The sequence below is a fragment of the Anoplophora glabripennis genome, unplaced genomic scaffold (genome assembly GCF_000390285.2).
Source record: "Anoplophora glabripennis isolate ALB-LARVAE unplaced genomic scaffold, Agla_2.0 scaffold6, whole genome shotgun sequence".
Classification (NCBI taxonomy): domain Eukaryota; kingdom Metazoa; phylum Arthropoda; class Insecta; order Coleoptera; family Cerambycidae; genus Anoplophora; species Anoplophora glabripennis.
The window spans coordinates 322,705-345,168 of record NW_019416749.1 but is presented as its reverse complement, the minus strand read 5'-3'; the positions used below and the strand labels follow the sequence as shown (position 1 = coordinate 345,168).

At 30.8% G+C, this 22,464-nt stretch overlaps 4 protein-coding genes across 15 annotated transcripts in view; 2 read left to right on the top strand and 2 right to left on the bottom strand.

The window, feature by feature from the left end:
* The window catches only part of LOC108911124 (protein kinase shaggy), a 58,521-nt gene extending 53,577 nt beyond the window's left edge, over positions 1-4,944 (top strand). For all 10 annotated transcript variants that reach the window (XM_018716046.1, XM_018716037.1, XM_018716029.1 and 7 more), the window contains one exon: positions 1,496-4,944. In XM_018716046.1, coding sequence (XP_018571562.1) covers positions 1,496-1,653 — 158 coding nt within the window. In that variant the 3' untranslated portion in view covers positions 1,654-4,944. The remainder of the gene's footprint in view (positions 1-1,495) is intronic.
* Positions 4,945-12,126: 7,182 nt separating this feature from the next.
* Positions 12,127-16,363, bottom strand: LOC108911186 (leucine-rich repeat-containing protein 58). 2 transcript variants are annotated; one of them, XM_018716057.1, is made up of 4 exons: positions 15,518-16,363; positions 15,115-15,331; positions 13,445-13,634; positions 12,127-12,904 (listed from the first exon to the last, which is right to left on the bottom strand). In XM_018716057.1, the coding sequence occupies exons 1-4, from the start codon at positions 16,003-16,005 to the stop codon at positions 12,735-12,737; spliced, it is 1,065 nt and encodes a 354-aa protein (XP_018571573.1). In that variant the 5' UTR covers positions 16,006-16,363; the 3' UTR covers positions 12,127-12,734. The 2 variants fall into 2 exon arrangements, with proteins under 2 accessions (XP_018571573.1, XP_023311163.1); XM_023455395.1 differs by having other exon boundaries at positions 15,115-15,342; positions 15,518-15,632.
* A 374-nt stretch (positions 16,364-16,737) lies between these two features.
* Positions 16,738-18,715, top strand: LOC108911259 (histone acetyltransferase Tip60). The gene is made up of 7 exons (XM_023455400.1): positions 16,738-16,865; positions 16,973-17,030; positions 17,084-17,152; positions 17,208-17,719; positions 17,775-18,183; positions 18,254-18,416; positions 18,467-18,715. Exons 1-7 carry the CDS (start codon positions 16,815-16,817, stop codon positions 18,681-18,683), a joined length of 1,479 nt encoding a protein of 492 aa, XP_023311168.1. The 5' UTR covers positions 16,738-16,814; the 3' UTR covers positions 18,684-18,715.
* Positions 18,716-21,685: 2,970 nt separating this feature from the next.
* Positions 21,686-22,464, bottom strand: LOC108911245. Of its 2 annotated transcripts, none has more exons than XM_018716134.1 (2): positions 22,363-22,464; positions 21,686-22,294 (listed from the first exon to the last, which is right to left on the bottom strand). In XM_018716134.1, the coding sequence occupies exon 2, from the start codon at positions 22,269-22,271 to the stop codon at positions 21,771-21,773; it is 501 nt and encodes a 166-aa protein (XP_018571650.1). In that variant the 5' UTR covers positions 22,272-22,294; positions 22,363-22,464; the 3' UTR covers positions 21,686-21,770. The 2 variants fall into 2 exon arrangements, with proteins under 2 accessions (XP_018571650.1, XP_018571657.1); XM_018716141.1 differs by having other exon boundaries at positions 21,686-22,310; positions 22,363-22,447.

Genomic DNA, 22,464 nt, shown 5'->3' with positions numbered 1-22,464 from the left:
AGAAATTTTATGCAAATATTAAAGCAAAAAAAAATAATTCTAATGTTCTATGACATAATAGAACATTTAAGCTTTAAATTAACTAAATTAAATAGGATCAAATTTTATATTAAATGACTTATATTTTATATCTAATCTAGAGATATTATGGACTCTGCATTCAATTGCAATTTGTGAAAACTGTAGTGACTTCAACAGAGTTTGTAGGGGCTGGGAAAACCGGCAATGCCAGGAAGAGACAGGGAATTTATTCATAAAAAACGGAATAGTCGGGGAATTTTAAAAATGTTCATGAAAGTCAGGGAATTTGATGTTTGCAACTGGAAATTTTATGAAAGCCGGCTCTGGCTTCATTGTGGTTTTGGTATCTTTATAAGAGGTTCTTTGGGTATAAAAAAGATTATACCAATTATTAGTATGTAAAAATGAAGTACAAGTGACCTGGATTTTTTTTTTATAAGTCAAGGAAAACCTGGAAAAGTCAGGGAATTCTTTATTACTTTTGAACTATAAACCCTGTTCAAGTATTTGGAAACTGATTATGCAAGGTAAAATGCTGGTTATTGCTACTAAAATGCAATTATTAATGAATTGTTTGTGTATTAGGGTGGCCCAAAAAAAACAATTTTTTTTTCGTGTTTCTTGTGAAAATATGTTAATTTATCATGTTTTAAGAGCCCCCTCAAAAAATCAGCTCAAAAAAAATTTTTTTAGAGGCCGCCCAAGATTTTTAAAAATTCCAAAATCGTCAAAAATTGAATTTTTTTTAATTTTTTTCTCGTTATTTTATCATTTTCTAGGTTGAAAAAAATCGCGATTCTGAAAATTTCAAATCGATATTTTAATTTCTAAAGGTCACACTCATAATTATTTTAACTTTAAAAGTAGTGTAGGTACCTAAAATGATTTTCAACGACCTCTAAAAATAAATATCAACGAATTAATAATTTTTATTATTGAATTTGATGAACAAAAGAATAGAAATAAATCACAAGACACTTAAAAAATTTCTCGAGGTAAAATTTACTACCGCACAGTGAGTATCAAATATTTATAATTTTAATTTTTTTAAATTTACGTGTCTCGTGATTTATTTCTATTCTTTTGTTCATCAAATTCAATAAAAAAAAATTAGTAGTTCGTTGATATTTATTCACTTTTAGGTCACTCGAAAACATAAGTCCACTACTTTGAAAGTTAAAATAATTATGAGTGACCTGTAGAAATTAAAATATCGATTCGAAATTTTCAGAATGGAGATTTTTTTCTACCTAAAAAAATGATAAAATAGCGAAAAAAAATTCAAATTTTGAAGAAATTTTGGACCCTATCGAGTATTCATATAAATTTTTCTAATTTCAGCAAAATTTTAATTTGTAACTTTGTATTCAAATATTGGTCTACAGATTTGTGCATCCATAGCATTCCTGACTAATCTATAAGATTGTATGCTTTTTTTATCGAGAGAAGAGTGTTTTTATGACTCTATTTTCAGAATTAAGTATCCAGCCCTCTCTAAACAGCGTACTGTTGCCCCGAGGTGTCCAGGAAGCCAGCAGCAGCCCCCCAGATGGAGCTACATCTTCGGGTACGGCAGAGCCGAGCGATGCGACGTCAACCCCTCTGCAAGCAGCCGCCTCTGGCATCGCTTAGTTAGTTAATCCCCCTCCTGGTCGGCCAGTCGGTCGTGTCAGCGCCTCGACCTGACTCCCCCAATATATTTAGTAAGCGATTTTGTGTGAGAGAGGACAGCTGTACTATAGATTATTAATAATATACGTGCGTTGTACAGAACTTGATTAATTGTTTGTAGAAGGCATTTTGTATGTTAATGCCCCTTGTTTTTATTACGTTAATTTTTACCATGCCAATGTCGGAGGTTCTTATGTAATCAGCAAAAAAGTAAACGATATATACATATATTGAAAAATCTGGTGGCTAGGAGATTTTATATCAGGTTGCAGCATGTGTATATATTTTTTTTTGTTTAAGTAGCTGAACGGACTTTGTATATTTGGAATTTTACTATTACATTTTATTTGTAAAATGTATTTTTATTAGTAATTTGTTATTATATCGATCCTAATAATTATAATTTTATTTATATCCTATTCACCCCTGTAATTTGTGTATTAAACCAGGTTTTTCAATAAAATAGTTATAATTATATTGTTAGTCTCGATATAAAAGTCCTAGAATTTTAACAGGAAAATTATAAGTTATTTAAAATAGATCTTTTATTATCCATTTTCACTGTTGTATGTTATAAGTGATTTTTAACATAATTTATTTTGGTGTTAATTTAGGATTACTCGTTTTGGTATGTAAGTTGATACTTGTGTAATATGACCTAGGGGTCGGGCGCACGTTCAAATAATACGTTACAAGTGCCGTCGCCGCAAGTGGCTCCGCTTAAAAAATTTATTCAATTCGCCTCAGCCTTACAAAAACCTTTTACATCTAGAAATTATTTCATCTCAATTATGCGAATTAGGTTTAATGATACCGAGACCTCGGAAATGGAAAAAAAATTAAAAAATTCTACAGTGTTGACTAGATTTTGAGACTACCGAATGCAATTTTAAATTTGTTGATAATTTTAAAGGTACCTTGCCTAGACTTTTTCCAAATGCTTAAATTTGTCGATAATTTTGTGGATTGTGACAATTTATAAACGGAATTTATACAGGGTGTCACGCTTAAATGTGATACAAGCCTGTAACTTCTTTACTTTTTGGCCGATTTCAAAATTTTTATATGGGAATGTAGGGTAAAAAACTATTTAACTGTGATACTGCTGTGTTTATTAATGCAATTCACGGCCTACTAGGACGCGTTTTCTTGACAACAAAACAGTTAATTGGTACTAGCGATTTTTTTTCTAAAAAGCAGATTACGTATTCTCATTCAGCATCCCTTAAAACGTCCTACCATCAAGTTTCATCAAAATCGATACATCTTCAGGCTAGCACTCCATGATGTCGTGGAATGTAATACAAGCCTGTAACTTCTTTATTTTTTGGCCGATCGAATTTGATGAAACTTGGTGATAAGATGTTTTAAGGGATGCTGAACGAGAATACGTAATCTGTGTTTTGGAAAAAATATTGCTAATACCAATTAGTTGTTTTGTCAAAAACAACACGTGCTAGTTGGCCTTGTATTGCTTCCATAAAAACAGCAGCATTTCAGTTCAGTTTTTTTATCCTACATTCTAAAAAAAATCGGCCAAAAAATAAAAAAGCTGCAGGTTTGTATTTCTTTTAAGTGCGACACCCTGTATAGTGATTAATCTACCTCTCATACAAAAACCTGAAGCTCGAGTAGCTCTCGACAGTCCTAAGTTGAAATTTGCTTCTAATTGGTAATAAATATTTACAACAAATTACTAGGTGTCCAGGAATGAATTTCCCTTTTAAAAGGCTAATAAAAAATTGTCTTGAAGTTTTAAAATTTATTGATGCAAAAATACACACAATATAGGCGGATTTTATGTTTTAAAAATTATACTGACCAGGTGTCTTCCATTTCGGTCAAAACACTCTTACAGTACCGTCTTCATGTGGTTAAAAACTGCTAAACATATTGCAGATAGAATTCCATTTATTTCTTCCCGTATTTCTGGTTTTAATGCTTCCAAAGTCCTAGAGTCTATTAACATAAACTTAACTTTTGAGATATCCCCACAAAAAAGAAGTCCAGTGGGGTGAGATCGGGAGACCTCGCTGGCCAGTGTAGATCTCCAAAGCGAGAGATGACCTTTTCCAGGAATAATTCTCGAACGACTTCCATAGACGCCCAGGCTGTATGTGCGGAAGTCTATCTTGCTGAAACCATGTATCCTGATTAAAGCCATCAAATTCTTCCAGCTGAGGTACCAAAAACGTCCGAAGCATCGCACAATAACGATCACTATTTACAGTCTGGGCTACGCCGGGTCGATTCTCAAAATACGGGCCAATAATTTTTGAAGCCGACATAGCACACCACATAGTTACCTTTGGACTATATAAGGGAGTTTCGTGTTTTTTCTTTGAATTTTCCGGTGCCCAATAGCGACAATTTTGTTTATTAACTGCACCTGAAAGGTGAAAGTGCGCTTCATCACTGAACAGAATGTTGTTAATTTGGTCTTTTGCAAAAAAATGGTTCGGCGAAAGAACGATGGTTTCTAAAGTCTTTTAGGTTTAATTCTTGCACTATTTGAATCTTGTAGGGATAAAACTTCAAATCTCCTTAAAATTGTGTGGAAAGATGATTAGCACATTCTAATCACTTCTGATGTTTTACGAATTTATCCGTTTGGATTTCTAAGTATCACAGCACATACAGTTTCAACATTCTCAGGAGCAGTTACAGTCCTTGGACGATCACGAGGTTTCACATTTATATCTGATGCTGTTTCTCTAAACTTCCTCACCCACGATTTGACCAAATTTTTACTTGGTGCGTCCTCCACAAGCCTAATATTAAAATGAGTACAAAGTCTTCGCCATGCAATTGTGTAGGAATCATTACTCTTGACATATGCCTCAATGAACGCACGATGCACACCAGCCCAACACTCCATTGTTGCTAAATAATGCGCATCGAGCCACTATCAAACGATGCTAACTTGACCTCGTTACGTTACACTGTTGCCAAGTTATTCGAGTTTAAAAAGGGAAATCCATTCCTGGACACCCAGTATATCGGGTTTTCTCAAAGATGAGTAATTTATTTTAAAAGCTGGTAGAACTCGTAAAATAAACGTCGATTTACCAAGAATGGTTTATATAAAAGTTGCCAAATAAAGCAATTATTTTAAAAAATTGAAATTTAAGAACTTCATAATACAAACCTGATATGTTGTCATTTACGACCGCTGCATTGTAAAAACATAAATGGTAAACAAATGGTAACAATTTTGAACAATTTTTGTAGAACAGAATTTTTATAACTCTTCTGCCAACTTTTATATAAACGACTTGGTAAATCGACTTTTTTTACGAGTTCTACCAGCCGTTAAACTAAATGACTCAACTTTGAGAACACCCTGTATACAGTCATCTGATAAAGTGTCAGGTAATTTTTTTTGGGGAAAAATGGTTGTGAAATATACAAAGTAGTGTACTCCCTTAACAGCCAGGAAAAAAGTATTTTTTTATTTTTATTTTTTTCATCGATGCTTTTGTTTGTAGTATATCAAGAAAATTATGTACTTTGTGAAAACATATGCATTATTTCAAATGTTCAAAAATGTTATTTGTAAATTTACACACCGGCTGTTAAATATTTAAAAAATTAAAAAGTATTAAGACCAAATTATTTTTAAATATCCAGAGAAATCATATTTGAGGAAAATGTTTAGTAATGTAATTCAAAAGAATTTTTAACTATAAACCTCATACCCCAGAAAATGCTTATTTGCGATTTGCAGATTATTGATGTACCCTGTATAGTAGCAATTTTTTATATTTGAGGAGCAACGTACCTTCATAAATTCAACCAAAAATGCACTATAGAATCATTAAAAAAAAAATCGATAATAAAAATTTACGGGAAAAAATTACCTAACTCTTTGAATTTATGCATCACTTTACGGAAACACTGAATATTTGTACTTTTGCGAGTTCTTCAGAAAAAACTAGTCGTGTTTAATTTTTAGGATGTGTCCAACAAGTATTTTATTGCTATAGGTTTGTTCTCGTAACGCGTGCAAAAAATTTGTAGGAATTAATCAAGTTGTCGGACTACGATAATGGCTGTTATTGAGACGTGCGTCCGGCCCCTGAAGAATAGGAAAAAGCGACGAAAAAGGGATTGGTTAGGGACTTAGTTATTCAAAAATCAGCCAGTAAAAGAATAATATATATACTCCAGACTCTTGTGTACTTCTAGCTTACGCTTTAGAGAAAAAAATTAAAAACTGAATGAAAAACCTAGAATAATCATCGTTATTGCTTAAGAAGTGCAATGCGTTTCAAACATTAACACATTTCATGAATCCACGCCTCCAGAACATGGAAATTAGAGAAATTTAATAGGAATTAATAAAGAATTTTGTGCACTCATCTACGTTATGGATCTTTCTTTTTTAGTTTAATATAAACTGTTGCGTGTACAAGTGTGTAATTTAATTATTTGTTAAACGACAGAAATTTTATTAAATTTACAATTAGCGACTTCTACGCTAGTAGTATTTTTATTACTGATCTTGTGTTGGGAATTAAAGTTACAAAATCGTATAAGCACCAGCCCAATGGATGTATTGTATTGTAGGGTAAATTAAATAGCATACACTGCATATAATTAATTGTACATACTCTTATTTAATTAAATGACATTATTATTGTTAAAGGTATATTTTTTTGTGATTAAAGTAAATGCTCTAGAGTAGAAAGTCAAATATAACATATCAAATATTTTAACACGTTTTTTTATGTGATCATGTTTAACTTTTTCCAACCGTTCGTTTCTGGCCATTTTACATCTTCACTACACTATATTTTTTCCGATCTAACTGTTTGAAAACAAATTGCTCTGCAAAAAAGTACTTTGAAAGTTTTTTATTGTAATGTTTCCGTGATGTACAAAATTTTGGGGGCTGGACTGATTAGGAACCTGCAGTATCCCGTTTTTTTTTAGCACACTGAGCTGAAAATTCTATAACTTTGGAAATGTTACCAGTGAGCTTAGATCTACATGTCCCGTTTTTTTGCATCCGTCTCAAAAGTAATCGAACTAATTTGATTTGCAACTTTGTAATGTGTTAGAATTTCTCCATAGGTGTCTCCACCAGGACATCTCAAAGGGAATTTATTTTTAAATTAATGTCAGTTTAACCCTTTCACTGCTCCAGACGAGTTTATTCGCTAAAAATTTATAGGACTCGAACTGCTCCAGAATTAATTTGCTTGAATAGTTAAATTGGATCAGGCTGCTCAAACCGTATATATATTCGCAACCATGCACATTAGTGACTCGGTTGTTGCAATTTTTGCGGGCAGAATTTATAATTTTGGCAATTATTTTTATGGAAGGAGGTACTGGTAATAATGCCAAGATTGTTCATCTCTTTTTCAGTTTCAGGCTATCGATATATTGTATTTTATTTAAAATAAAATCGTAAAAATATCTAGAAAATTGACAGACAAAGAACTGGAAGAAATTTTAGCGAGGAGCGAAAGCAGCGACGAGTTTGAGATTGAGGAGCGTAGTGATGGATGCTTTATAATAAAATATTAATAACTAAACTAGTAAACTATTACAATTATTTTGAAACCTTTAAACATATTTTAATTTAATTTAACACAACATAATGTAAAAATATAAGTAGTCTAACTGCTCCAGACGAATATACTCGCATGCGGTAAACTTTTCGCGCACAACGCGATAGCTACGTTCAGACGTATTGTGCAGCGAAAGTGTTAAATAGAAAGCCTTACAAGAAACTCGAAGAGCATCCTAAAATACCCCTAACTGATTTTTCACAAGCCTATGTTGTATGTTTACGGAAACAACGCTATAAACTTTATCGTGTGAACTTCCAATTTGTATTTTTTTGCAAATAGGAAAGAATATTTGTATTTTAATTCATTATTGTACAAATTCTTCCAAATAATTATTTTGATTGAAGTAATAAATAATAATGATTCATTAAATTAAATAATACTGCATTTCTCTTACAATAATAAATTTAAAAAAGTATTTTTTTCGTGAAAAATACAAATTGAAAATTGAAATAATACAGTTTGCAGTGTTGCATCTCTGTAAGCATATACAATAGGTTTATGAAAAGTCATAGAGGTATTTTATTTAGTTGCACATCGAATTATTTTGACAAGAATTCAACTTTATTTGATTACTTTTGTCAGGAATAGAGATCCAAAAAAAAACAAGACATGTAAATCAATAATTGAATAAGGTTTTACTACTAACAATTTCAGAGTTAAATAACAAACATTTTATTTACAATTGTGCCGAAAAGTTAATTTCCAATTTCCCTTACGGCTATCACATAATTGTGTCGGTCCTGCTTCATCAAATGTTGGTTTTTTTAGTTTCAAAATTATGGATAATGAATAACTCGGAAAATATAAATTTTGTTTCAGAATACGTTGAACTTATTTCAGAAAAAATTCAAGTCAAAACATTAAAATTAATTTCAGAGCCTGTATCTAGCTCATGTTAACGCAAAGCCACTGATTACTTTTGGAGTTATACGGTAGTGCTTTCTACCTCGGGTGTATAATGCCGCTGTAATAAAATAGATTTGATGTGATATAACAATTAACCGGACAATGTGAATAACAGAAACTTTCAACTTGTGCTTGCAAGGTGCTTCAGTAATAATTGTGCTAACGCTAAAATAGCAATCAGTGTGGTGGGTTGGACATAGTGATGACTAAATGACCAGTCATTTAAAAATTGGTTACTTACTGGAGGACGTCATTAATTATTTTTAAAACTTTAAAAATTGTCATTGAATCGACATTTTATTACTCAACCATATTTACATCTTGAAAAACAATGCTAAAATTTTTTCTCCGATTTTTGCACTTTTATCGGACTTTTATTTCATTTTAATAAATGTCTTGTAATAACCCCACACTAAACTAATGACTGTCCATAGTTAAGAAAAAAATCAATTGAAAATAAATTACTGCGATTTCATTAAAAAAATAGAATAGCTGGTCATTTTTGGTGACAAAAATAATGCATCTGAAATTAAAGTTACTGTTTCTGAATTATTTCTGGAAAAGACGTACCTATCTTACTGCAGTGTAATAAATTTGTAGCAATTTGTTTTTAAAGAAGTTTTGTGAATCACAATGGTTAACATTTGGACTATAATTGTCGTAATCCGAAATGGAATTAAGAACATTGAAAACGTTTTCTAGTTAACATCAAACATAGAATAATGTAAAATATTTATATTAAAAAGCAATAAAATGTTATGGGACCCTACACTTTAAAGATCAAATAAAAACATAGGTAAGTGAATAAAATATTACAAGTAAGTTGGTTAATGAAGAAAAATTCAGTGGTGTCTAGATGATATAACTATTTAGCCATTTAAAAAAAATACCTTTAGCAACCTCAATCCATTTTGTATGTTTATTGTCAAATCCATTATTATTTGTATATAATTAATTTGGTCGAAAATGGATATTGATGAGTGTAAATTTTATTTAAATATTTAATCATTGTAAATAAGTGCTAGATATGTCATATTTTTTAGAGCTAAAAAAGGCGTCAGTTATGGTAGATTAGTACCCAAAATATTTGGCACACAAATGCTATAATCTAATACATCTTTAAATTTGTTTTTTATTAAAAATGTATGAAATGTTTATAATTTTTTTTTAATTTCTGTTGATTTATTTAATCCTTTATAACTGCAAAATCTGTTATTGCCTTAACATTTAGTCTTAGTGATAATGGTGAAAAATAAAACAGATTTACTGAAATATATGTCGTTCTTCTAATCTCTTACAACTTTTTACTGTATAATGTTCTGTGGGAAATAAAATGAGGTTTAATATTTCTTTTCGATCGTTTGATAACTTCGAAATGTGAAGCTGATAAGAGTATTAGAAATATTAAGGTATGGGGTGGTCCATCATAAGTTCTACACTATTTTGCGATTTGAAGAAGACGAAAGATAAAAGTTGTTTAAAATATTTTAAATTTTTTTATATCGTAAAAATTATTGTACAACAATTATCAACATGTTAACATGCATTATTTTAAACAAAACGTCTATGTTTTCATATTTTTAGATGTTTAGTAGGTTTATCGCCAAAAGTAAAAATGTGGCATGTTGGAAAAATTTTTAACGAATCAAATTGGCCCAGGAATTGGCTATTATGTAATATAAAAATTATTGAAGAAATTAGAGGCAGAAGGCAATCGGCCGATTTTTGTGTAACTGTTTTTCCAGTAATACCAATTAAATTATTTTAAGAATAGATTATGCAGATGTTTATTACTGTTGTTGCAGCTGTAAGCTGCGTGATTTACTGTAACCTTAAAAGTTGACGAGTAAATTGGCCAATTTATTGCAACATTTATCCCTTGCTTAGAGATACACCTTTCAAAATTTATCTCGATAACAAAATTGTTATTCAACACACATATTCTGTGTGTTCAATGTTCAATAGTTGCGGTGATTTCTAAGTATTAAAAAGATAAGCTTGCTACAACTTTTATCTCGACATTTTTTCCCTATCTTATGACTGACCACACTATATCAAATTATTGAGCATATTGACATTCATTTGTTTGAAATTAAATATTTTACAGACGATTATATCCTTGAACTCTATCTCTTTTCAAGAGGAACGTGAACTACATCCAATATACAGGGTGATTCATTAACAATGGGAAAATCGAAAGCTGAAGATACTACACGTGAAATGGTGAACATTTGCGCAAACATGCCTTATTCGAAAGTTGATAGTTTCGGAAATACAGGGAATTGAAAGTTAAAATTTTAAATCGTTTTTTTGCGATTATTCTGAAAATATACAGGTTAGGAACTTAAAAACTTGTGAAACTATAATTTCTATAATTCTTGTTCCATTTCGGTGTCTCGATCCGTTTTCGAGAAAAATCGATTTAATGAACAGTATGTTTTGATAATACGAGAAATTAAAACCGAAACAAACCAAGTGATTCTTTATGTTATTACAACAATTAACAATAAAACAAGTAATAATGATTTAAAGTAATTGTTCGAAGAATCCACCCAATGGTCACCATTTCGCGTGTAGTATCTTCAGCTTTCGATTTTCCCATTGTTAATGAATCACCCTGTATATGTGAGCGTAGCAGAGCTACATCTGTTAATGGTCTTCGCTAGTCAATGTGTATTACAGACAGAATTGAGCCTTGTTTAGCACAGGCACCTATCGCCCACTATACTGAAACTAATAAACTGATGATATTGCACGAAACAATGATTCCACGGGTTAGTACCCCGACCAGCATTGAATGGTAGTTAAGACATGTAGTTCTTTGCTACGCCTCGCATTTACGCAGTTTATCTATAATGAAGATTTAACAGTTGGACTGGTCGTCAGATGTCTCACATACTGACGAGGACAAATAAGTCCGAAACCAGTGTATGTGTGGTGATTTAACAAACAACCCTAGCTATCTTTTTAGACATTGGATGAGGCATTTAATGCCAGTCAGCGCACTAGCCCATGGAGTTGTTGTTTTCTGCAATCGGTATCTATATCCAATATATTTTTTGTGAGCAGTGATGTGTTAAATACTTATATACAGCAAGTCACGAATCATAAGTTTACTCACTATTAATTTATATAATAAAACACAAATTAAGTTTTTTGTTAAATAGAACTTATTGACGCTTATTTGTGAAAACCATACCTTCCTAGATAATTGCAAATCTGCTGATAATTTTTAAAGTGCTAGTTTTTGAAGAAATTTGCTAATATGGTGCTACACATCACGGCTGAACCTATTGAATTTTTTTTCAATTTTGCAAGAAAAACAATGAAAAAAATAAACTAAACCAATATAAATTCAAATGTAGCGGGAATTGTTACATTTTTAAATAACTCTTTATATATAGAAATTGGTATGTGGACATTTTGAGGAATATAAAAAAACATTAATTGCTAAATTTCAAATAAAAAAATGCAATTTTTCCAAAAACTGGCACCTAAAAAAAAGTCAGCAGGCTAAGGACTTGCAATTTTGAGAAAGTTATAGTCTCCAAATATGCATATTAGGTTCATTTAATAAAATTAAAAAATTTTAAAAATATTTAAAATTTATTGGTTTTTGTTTATGTTCAATCTGTATACTTATATTTTGGGATACCCTGTATATCCCCATAACAGTAGCAGTACTGCTTTAGAGAACTAGGGAACTTGTGAAAGTACAAAGTTCTATTTATCCAGTAAACAAGCACATTCGCAATTGGCTATCTAGTCATTATCATTAAGTCCCTTGTGGTACTTATTTAAAGAAAATCTGGTATAACTATTGGCTATTAGCTTACAAAACCAATTGTATAAATATCAAATCAAAGAACTAATTAAAAAAAATCTATGGAAACATTAGCCTTTATAGTCTTCGGATAATTCAACAATGGGAGAATAAAACACCACAGACTGGATTGGTTTTTATTGACACTAACATTTTCAAAAAGTTTCCAATAATAGGCACATATTTAGTATCTCTCAAAACAAATTTTAATTACATTAATTTCTTTATTTTAGTATTACAACTTTAATTGTTAAATACCAATGGAAACTCCAGCATAACAAACTTAATTACCTTCAGTTTTTTGAGAAATAATGTATAATGTGCTTTCATCACAATTTGTACATGTTTGTTGTACTATTAGTTACTTGTCATCTCGTTTAGATAAATTCTATAAAAAAATTGTCGATTTTTCTTTCACCTTTCAACACAAGGCCACGTGACATTATTTTAGGTCATGTCATAGTTGTATTATGTATGATTTTCATAGTAACCTTAAAAATCCTGAACTTTCCCCAGACACAGTAATTTTTAAGGTTGTAGCTGATATAGCTAATGCTAGTGTTAAAGTACTGTAATTTTATTTAGAATACTAGTACAATTTTAAATTAGTTACTTTTTTTAGAAAAACTGTTTCGCTGTATATACTCTTCGCTAACTGTATGTTACTTTACCTACATATACGAAGTATTTAAAAAATAAAGTATATAAAATATATCCGATACATTTTCATCTTAACCCAACAATACTTTTTTCATCATGTACGATCTTGCAGGGCGGTCGAAGTTTTCGTCCCTTTTGATGGCACATTTCGATGAGCAGAGGTACTGCAGTAGGGGAATGCGGTATTTTCCACAGAAGTCGACGAACTTGATATGTTCGACCCTGTTGTCAAAATAAACACCTAAAAATGCAATTTTTTTGTAATTATTGCAGTTTGATTTGTTAGTTTGTTATAAAAAATTATTCATTATGATTTTAAAACTTTAATTCGGGAAGAATTGTAAAAATAATTTCATTTTCATAAAAATTTTGTAACAATTTTAACGAAAACCTGTCATAACTTGGCGTTCTTTACGGTACTCAAACAAAGAGTCTTAACCTTCTTGTTGAGTGATACGTTGAACAATACAAATTGCAAAGATATGTTACAACTTTGCTTGAAACTATATAGTTTTCTGAGAATATTCTACTTATTTTGTCTTTATTTCTTTGGTATATTATTGTCATTTTTTCCAGTGCGCGATATATAGAAATGTGAGACTTTTGAATAGGCAAAACTATTCTGATAAAAATAACCCTGGACTGAAAAGAAGTGTTCTGACCTAAGAAATCTTTCATTAACCTGTGTCACATTTTAAGAATAGTGTATTTACTGCTTTGAACTTTCATTGTGTAAAAAATTTAATTATTCTGAACTAAAACTAGATTTAGGAAATCTTACCTTTGCAATGTGGATTCACACATCGATGAGCTGAATTCATATAATTGAGCAACGTTAAAGGTATATCCCCAGGTTCTAATTGGATATTATGTAGTTTTATTGTTCTCGCTGATAATTCTAATAGACTAGTTGGATTGTAACTCATCTCACTAACAAATCTTACTACTAATGGATTATCTCTAAGACTCAACTGAAAAGAATCAAATCATTCTAAAAATCTTTTTTCAAATTTCAAAATTATAAATATTAAATACAAAGAATTATAACAAAGAGAAATTCAAATATTAATATAAGAGAATATATAGAGATTTATTTGACCAAGACAAATATATACATGTTGATTACAATTTTCCGATGAAACCATCATTCTAAAGAAACAAATTTTATCGTACAAATAAACAGAAATATTTTGTATTTCTATAAATTTCCTTGAAAGGCGATAAATTCTAAAAATAAATCAGTATATTTTTTAATAACATATCCCCTATAGCTTTTATACAGTAAACAAAATTCACTTGAACCCTGTGGGTAGAATGCCCGCTGGCAAAATAGTTGAATGGGGAGACTACCTTTAAACTTGATTGGTTTGATAGGTCTACCTGTAAATAGTAAGGGAACAGAGTGTGTCATAAGCCCAATGTGTTAAATCTATATTTTGTTGTGTGTCAAACAGCAGTAATCTTTTTCTAAAAGATCTAACAAATTATACTTATGGCAGATCGTTTTGACTTATCTCTTATTATCAGAAATAGACCCATCAAACCTTATATAGCTATAATCCTAAGAATGTTTTATCCAAAAAAGTGAAAATACAATATAACTATACAACTGCATATTTAAAATTATCTTAATGGCTAGGGTTGTCTGCGGGGTAAACTTAAGGAGTAATTTGATGTACAAACGTAAGTAATACTAAGCATCATTTATCTCTACCTTCTTTTTGATTACCTCTCTCTACCTCTTTTTTTTTCAACTAATTATGAAAATGAGTATCTTAAGTGTACCATTTATTTGCCAGGTGGTTCCCCCTTAAGGTTGTAATACTGGAGAAATACAACAATAATTTATCTCCATTTACTGATTCATTGACTACTAAAAATATATTAAGCTAATACAAATTATACCTATCTTAATTATTTACTGACAACCAAAAGGAAAATTTAGGATATCTTTTTGTCCTTTTCCTTTCATGGAGAACTCTAGCATTGATCTAAATATCAGAGTTTCACTGACAACCGCATATTTGCCAACCCTTTTATACCTTTTATGCCTTTCTTATACCAAATGAGCACTTCATGTGACATTTTGCAATTTTTGGCTAATTTCGATAGTACTATTAAATAGTACAAAAAAATTGTCCTACCATCTAATAAAAAAATCTTTATTGTACCTTTCAGATTTAATGGTGTATGCTACCAGTGCTTCATTCTGAAAAAAAACATTGGATATCATTTGACCCTAACATGAATTTTTAGTAGGTACTGTCTAATATAAGCATATATCCAAGAGTGCAGAGAGCCCAAATTTGGTATGAAGTTTATTAATATGTACATTAAAATGTCACAATCATATTACTATTAAGTGCAGTTTATATATTTTTCAATACCACTGCACAAAATTACTCCAAAATATTATCCAATTATTAGACTTATTTTCTATGCTGAACTTACCTCTGTTAAATTTTTTAAGGCTATAATCTCTGGAGGCAGTGTTCGAAGTCTGTTCTTGTGTAACAGCAAGGACTTTAACTTGTAAAGATTTGCTATATTAGCCGGAAGGCTCTCTAATTGATTATCACATAATACTAAAGCTTGTAAATGCTGTAGCTGTCCTAAGGTAGCTGGAACTTCGGTAAGTTCATTTCCCCCAAAAGAAAGAACTTGTAGGCTAAAACAATTCTAGGTAGCTTATTTTTTGGAACGGTGCATAATTTACGATAGCTTATCAGTAGATGCTGATAATAACAAGGACTTGTTACAATTAAAGCAATAGCAAATAGCAATTTATGAAATGAAGCATTTGGAATTAAGAAAATGGATAAGCTGATTAATAAAACATATGTTAATAACTTACTTTTTCAATTTCCATATATTTTTTGAAATTTGTTTCATAGCATTTCCACCCACATAAAGGTACTTTAAATTTAAAAAATCTAAAATTTGTTCTGGAAACTGATTTAATTGATTTCCACTTAGATTAAGTTCCTTCAAGGTGGTGCATTTTGTAAAAGATTTTGGTAGAGAATAATTTTTTAACAAGTTATTTTTAGCAACTAGAGTAGTTAAAGGGCAATACTCAAATATATTTGGTAAACTAGTGAGCCCATTGTTACTAATGTCCAAAATCTTGGTGTTTGAAAACTTTACTAAATTGTTCGGGAGAGTAGATAACCGATTATGATGCAAAATAATTCTTTCCACTTCAAAAAATCTTTTACTTTCATTCATGTACGCTTCTAAATTATGGTCCACAGTATCTGGCTCCAATAACAAATAAGCCAAATCTATTACTTTATTACTATTTGTATCACTATCACTGCTATCAGAAGTATAACTATCCATTTTTACAACTTTTTAAGTTCCTAAGAGCACACGCTTCGGCTGGGAATCAGTAACTAAAAAGAAAACGCTTCCAATACAAATTAGCATGATCTCGTCTTTTCTGATAACATTTGGCCTTTAATTCTGCTATTATGTCTTATATACACTGATAAACCAAGATAGCACTATATAGATAGCACTTGAGAACAAGTCTGCCACATGCAAACTAAAAGATATATTAACTTGTAGATAAATATTTAAATATCATTTAATAAAAGCATCAATTCATATTGAGTTCCTGAACTTTGAACTCCCACAAATTAAATAAATAAGCAAAGTCAAATGAGACTTGAGACATGACATTATGGCATGGCATAATACAACTTAATTTGACATATCTTCTTTTTCTTTAAACTTTGTATATCTATTGGGGCTCTTGCCATGCGTTCTTATGTTTGGTTGTTGATTTGTTTCCATCAGGTCATTATGGATTTTGTACGTAACCATGGGACCACTGACTCTTGAAACCATGCTTACACCACGACTTACAAAACAATCAGAGGGAAAATTCGATGCGGCACTGTGTTATATTCAAAGAAGTAAATTGTCTATTAGTTATTTCATTGTATAAGTAAATACAATGGTTATATGTATATTGTTTTAAAATAAATATTGTGACGTCGTGACACTCGTGACTAACTTACACAATCCCGCATTATCCATAAAATATGGATTTTGAACATGGCTTTTAAATTTATTTTTGTTTGACAGATTTAAGGCATTTGGAACCAATACTTTATTTTCAAATTGTGTTAAAAATACTGTAACTCATGAAAGTCGAAATGGAAGATATTGATGACAGCACAATATGCGATTCTGTGGTAATTACCATTATAGACATATATTTACTTTTTTATTATTTTTCATTAATATAACCTTACTTTATTTTTGTGTTTGAATATTTTTAATACTAAATTTGTAATTTTAGTCCTCATTAGTAGAAGGATGTAGACTACCAGTTCATATGACAGGGACTAATGATTGGCGTAAGTTTTTATAATGATTCATATACTGATTCCTAATTAAACTAATATTTTAGCTTTGGCGGAGATTATCAGTATAAAGGATGTACAGGGATCTAAATGTTACTATGTGCATTATGTTGATTGTATGTAGGTTTCACTTAATTTTTGAAAAAACGTTTGACATTAATTCATTTTTAGTTAATAAACGATTAGATGAATGGGTAACAGAGGAGTCGCTAGATACACGAAAAGTACATTTTCCGAGAAAAGATGGTGGAAGTAACACAGGTGTTTCAACCCCTAAGAAAATCCAAATTGGTAGTGGGGGTGGTGGAGGTGGTGCTGGAGGAACAGGTGGAGGAGGAGGAGGAGGTGGCGGTGGAGGGGGTGGTGGAGGAGGGAGTGGAGGAGGTGGAGGCGGCGGAGGTGTAATATCAAGACCTCCAAGCCCTGTAAATAATGCTGAATTATTGAATGGCAATGCAGTATTAGCAGCTGCTTTACAAAAACGTATTAACAGGAAACGAAAAGGACCTTCATTAGAAAATGAAGACTCGTTGGATGGACCTGCAGCTATAGCTGCAGGTCCGAGACAGTCCGGTAGTATGGTTTCACATCATGATGATATTATTACTCGCATGAAGAATATAGAATTAATAGAACTTGGCAAACACAGGATAAAGCCGTGGTATTTTGCACCTTATCCACAGGTATTATTAGAAGGATTATAAACAAAGATTAATTTAATGTATATTTTAATTGTAGGAAATGGTGAATTTAGACTGTATTTACATATGTGAATTTTGTTTAAAATATAGAAAAAGTCGAAAATGTTTAGAACGACATCTAGTGAAATGTAATTTGAGACATCCGCCTGGCAACGAAATTTATAGAAAAGACAATATTTCCTTCTTTGAAATAGATGGGAGGAAAAATAAAGTTTATGCTCAAAACCTTTGCCTTTTGGCTAAATTATTCTTGGATCATAAAACTTTGTATTATGATACAGATCCGTTTCTTTTTTACGTAATGACAGTATTTAATAATAGAGGATTTCATATAGTAGGGTATTTCTCGAAAGAAAAGGAGTCCACTGAAGATTATAATGTGGCATGTATTTTAACAATGCCCCCTTATCAAAGGAAAGGTTATGGAAAGTTACTAATCGAATTTAGTGAGTGCTTTCACTTTCAAATATGCTTATATGAGACCTTCTTGTAATTAAAATTGAACAATAATTGTAGGTTATGAATTATCGAAATTTGAAGGAAAGACTGGTTCCCCTGAAAAGCCATTATCTGATTTAGGATTACTATCTTATAGAAGCTATTGGGCGCAAACTATATTAGAAATATTACTTTCTATGAAACCTGTAGGTGAAAACGAAAAGCCCCAGATTACTATTAAGTAAGTGACGCTTAATCCATTATCACATAATCCATAAAACTGTCTTGTAGTGAAATTTGTGAGCTTACTAGTATAAAAAAGGAAGATGTGATATCCACTTTACAAAATTTGAATTTAATAAATTACTACAAGGGACAGTACATAATAACACTAAGTAAGGAGATCATTCAGAGTCACCACAAAGCGATGGAAAGTCGGAAGATCAGGATAGACCCCAAATGCTTGCACTGGACACCAAAAGATTGGGGGAAAAGAGCAAAATGGTAAATATGTGACAAATAAATTTTGTTAAAAGTAAACTGCTTTTTGAACAGCCTAGACATCCTATCCTAGCCTAGCAGTACTACAAAATTCCGCTAAAGTACACTTGATTTTTTTTTGTGCTGCGATGAGATCGTATTATTACTACTGCTTTTTGGCTAAAGCTTTGAAGCATTATAGCATTACAGAATGTGAGGTGAAATCTACTAAAACAAAAAACGAAACAAATGTACCTATTTTGTTTACACATTAATTATAAACGTTAAATTTTTATGTAAATAGTTACTTGAATGCATTACCTGAAAACAAAAATTGGCAGTAGACTTAACTCTGAAATATGGTCATAAATGAAACTAATTCTTGCTACTATATTGCGATGTTTTATTGATATGTCAAATCTTTTATTTTAAATGGACATTTTTGAAAAAACAATATATTATGTAGTCAACACACAACATATACAGGGTGTCCCAGAGATATCTTGACAGGCATTATCTCGCAAACTAGTCGAGATAGGAAGAAATGTTATACAGAAAAGGTTTTATACTTAAAAAGATGTGTTTAATCATTTTATTTTCAAATATACAGGGTGCCCCAAAAAGATGGTATATTGCGGAATTTCAATTTTTTAAATGGAACACTATATTTTTAAGTTTTTGGGTTTTCCTTTTATGTCTGAACACATTTGATTAATCATGTTCTATACCCATCATTAACCATGCTTGAGGTAATGCAGAAAACATTTTTGGAGTAACATTTTTTTAATAAGTACTCTCAGGAATAATACAAAATAAAAAACATTATAGCTATTATAAAATGTACTCCAATTGTCCATATCTAATACTTATTTGAAAATTAAATGGAGAGTTTGAAATTTAATTACTGTCAATGAAACTCACAAAGCTACATTGAAGAATTTTTGACGTGTAGTCAACACCTACATTATTTATTTAAGAGTATGGAAAATGTCTGAATCAAGATTAAACTGTTCATATAACATAAACGGTTAATGATAAGAATAGAACATAGTTAATTAAATATGTTCAGAAATAAAAGAACTCAAAAACTTAAAAATATACAGGATGTTCCATTTAAAAAATTGAAGTTCCGCAATATACCATCTTTTGGGGCACCCTGTGTATTTGAAAATAAAATGATTAAAAGCTTCTTTTTAAGCAGAAAACCTTTTCTACATAACATTTCTTCCTATCTCGACTAGTTTCCGAGATAATGCCTGTCAAGATAGCTCTGGGACACCCTGTATATATCAAACAAACTGTTTCAAAGCTAGATTAAAATATATTTTTTAATAAGTATTTAACAGGTGTAATGGTTTAGATTATATATTTTTTCACATTTTCAAGGATTTATTATTTTAAAAACTTAAAGTTATCCAAGAGCAGTAATAATCACTGGGAGGGCTTGCAAAAATTAAAATGGTCATATTTTGATAATGAAGCAAGGAAACAATATTGTTCGATGAAAACATTTCAAATGAAATTTGGGAAATTAGAAATCAAAATATAGGTGGCCAACTTTAACCCTTTGGTTATAGATATATTTTCAAAATATATTTATTTTGAACCGATAGACGGGCATTTTATTATTTTTCAAAAAATTTTCAGCCATTATGAAGTTTGAAAACTGTATACTATGTACTATATGTTACGAAAAATTAATATTGAATATTCTATTCCCAATAATATATTTTTGATATTTTTAACATTAATGATTCTAATTTTGAAATTACATTGATGTTTAATCATTTAGCTCTGCTGATAATGCTTCGCTTAAAACTGTTATATTCTTTCTAAAAATGCAAAAATAAAAACATACAGAGAATCCATTTAAAGTGAGAGAGTTGATTTCATATATAAAGAATTAATTTTAGAGATAATTCTACTATTAGCTTCGTGTATGCTCCTGGTTACACTCGCTGTAGGTAGTTATATAAAAATACTGGAACATGAGTTGATTACTGTTTTGCTATCACAGATATTGTTCTGAAGGATATGTCTACATCATCAGAGATATATTGATACCTTATAGTATATGAAGAATGAAGGCATTAGTTGAAACTTTTTTCGATGCTAAATTATATAATAACTGCTAAGTGAGGGGTTTGATTTGTAAAATAAAATGAAGTTTTGTTTACATTTAATTCATTGTAGAAAGAAATAAAGATGTTCCTTAAAGTATTAGAGTAGAGTGAATCGAAAGTTATTGTTGTCAGGTTTCGTACATTTTGTTTAGATTTTATTTTTGCAATTCTCACAAAAATTTTGTGAATAGATCAACGTTAATCGTCAACTAGTTCCAATGATGCTGATGATGATAAGTTGATACATAATTAGCACTCTAATACATAATTTGCATGCATCATAATCTTTAGACGAGTTTTTAAGAGAAACGGCTGCTCCTAGAGACTTCAATAAGGTGTACATTTCTTAAGTAGAAAAGATAGGGGAAAATATTTTTCTATTCCGAAATGACATACACCATGGCACAAAAAAATTGAAGTTGAAGTTGATGGTGGTGCCCTGTGGGAGATACAGCCAATCGTCCATAAAATTTGAATTTCCCCTCCCAAGAAACCTCCACCTCATGAATTTAACTCAAAGTAGTCGAGTTATTAAAGAAAATGTAATAAATTTTTTTAAATTTGACATCCTGTATATTCTAAACAAAGCATTTCCAGACCTAAGTTCGTAGGTAATTTTTTACTTAAAATTGAATGTAGAATAACATACTGAAGTATGTACATTTCCTCCTGAAACACCCTGTATATGTACATTGTAATGTTTTTGTTTCTGTAAAATAATCTTTCAACTAAACTATAACTGTATAAACCGTATTCTTCAAGGATAATAGACAGACATGGAAAAAATAACACCGAATTACTGGATGAGAATGTGTAATGAAGTGCCGGATTATAGAGATTATACTGTAAATTCATTTCTTAACTCACTCACTCAATTTTCTCCATCGTAAAAAGTTATGTTCAAATATGCAATGCAAAATAATTTAATATTTTTGCAAAATAAAGAATCATGTTATTCACAAATTCTTAATCTTAATCATATGTTCTGGTTTTTAATTCGAGTGGATGTCATCTTTAATCTGCACTTCACCATTATCAATCGTGTCCTGGGAATTTTGCCGATATAAATCATTATCTTTGATGTCATATCTAAGAATCTGTCTCAAAATTTTCAATGGCAGCCCTAGTTGACACGCTCTTTCATTCATTGTTATTCCGGGTTTTTCTTTTAGCGAAGCCTTTACATATGGTACATGAATCAGTCTTTTTAAAGGTAGCTTGTTTTTGTTTGCGAAAGCCCCTGAAGAAAATAGTTTTTTCTCCCATTTGACAAGAGTACGGTGTTCTGGTGGTACCTTTTTAAATCTGATATAAAAGTTGTTCAGAACGTCATCAACCGTTTGATAGTTAAATGGCCTCTCGTGCATCCATACCGCGGAGACTATTTTTTGTTCTTCTGTGTATAATTGGTAGGCTTTACGTATCCCTTGTTTGTTGTCGCAGCTTTCTTCACAGTAGTTTTCATCTTCGCTTTCGCTGCTCGAATTCGACATGTCCAGTGAACGCTCTTTTTAGGCTACAAAGTAATAAATCTATAAACAGATCGAATATTGATTACATAATTATTTAAAAAAAATAATTAACCTTTTCCAATGTCAATATAACAACATTTACAACATTCGGCCAAGCTGACCTAAAGCCCAAATTAAACGTAACCTGTCTTCTTCTCCTTCTTTTTTTGGCCTT

Coding starts and splice junctions, on each gene's coding strand:
- LOC108911259 (XM_023455400.1), top strand. CDS start 16,815: ATGAAAGTCGAAATGGAAGATATTGATGACAGCACAATATGCGATTCT. Junction 16,866..16,972: donor GCACAATATGCGATTCTGTG/GTAATTACCATT, acceptor TTGTAATTTTAG/TCCTCATTAGTAGAAGGATG. Junction 18,184..18,253: donor AAAGTTACTAATCGAATTTA/GTGAGTGCTTTC, acceptor CAATAATTGTAG/GTTATGAATTATCGAAATTT.
- LOC108911245 (XM_018716134.1), bottom strand. CDS start 22,271: ATGTCGAATTCGAGCAGCGAAAGCGAAGATGAAAACTACTGTGAAGAA.
- LOC108911186 (XM_018716057.1), bottom strand. CDS start 16,005: ATGGATAGTTATACTTCTGATAGCAGTGATAGTGATACAAATAGTAAT. Junction 15,332..15,517: donor AATATATGGAAATTGAAAAA/GTAAGTTATTAA, acceptor GAATTGTTTTAG/CCTACAAGTTCTTTCTTTTG. Junction 12,905..13,444: donor TGTGAATCCACATTGCAAAG/GTAAGATTTCCT, acceptor TTGCATTTTTAG/GTGTTTATTTTGACAACAGG.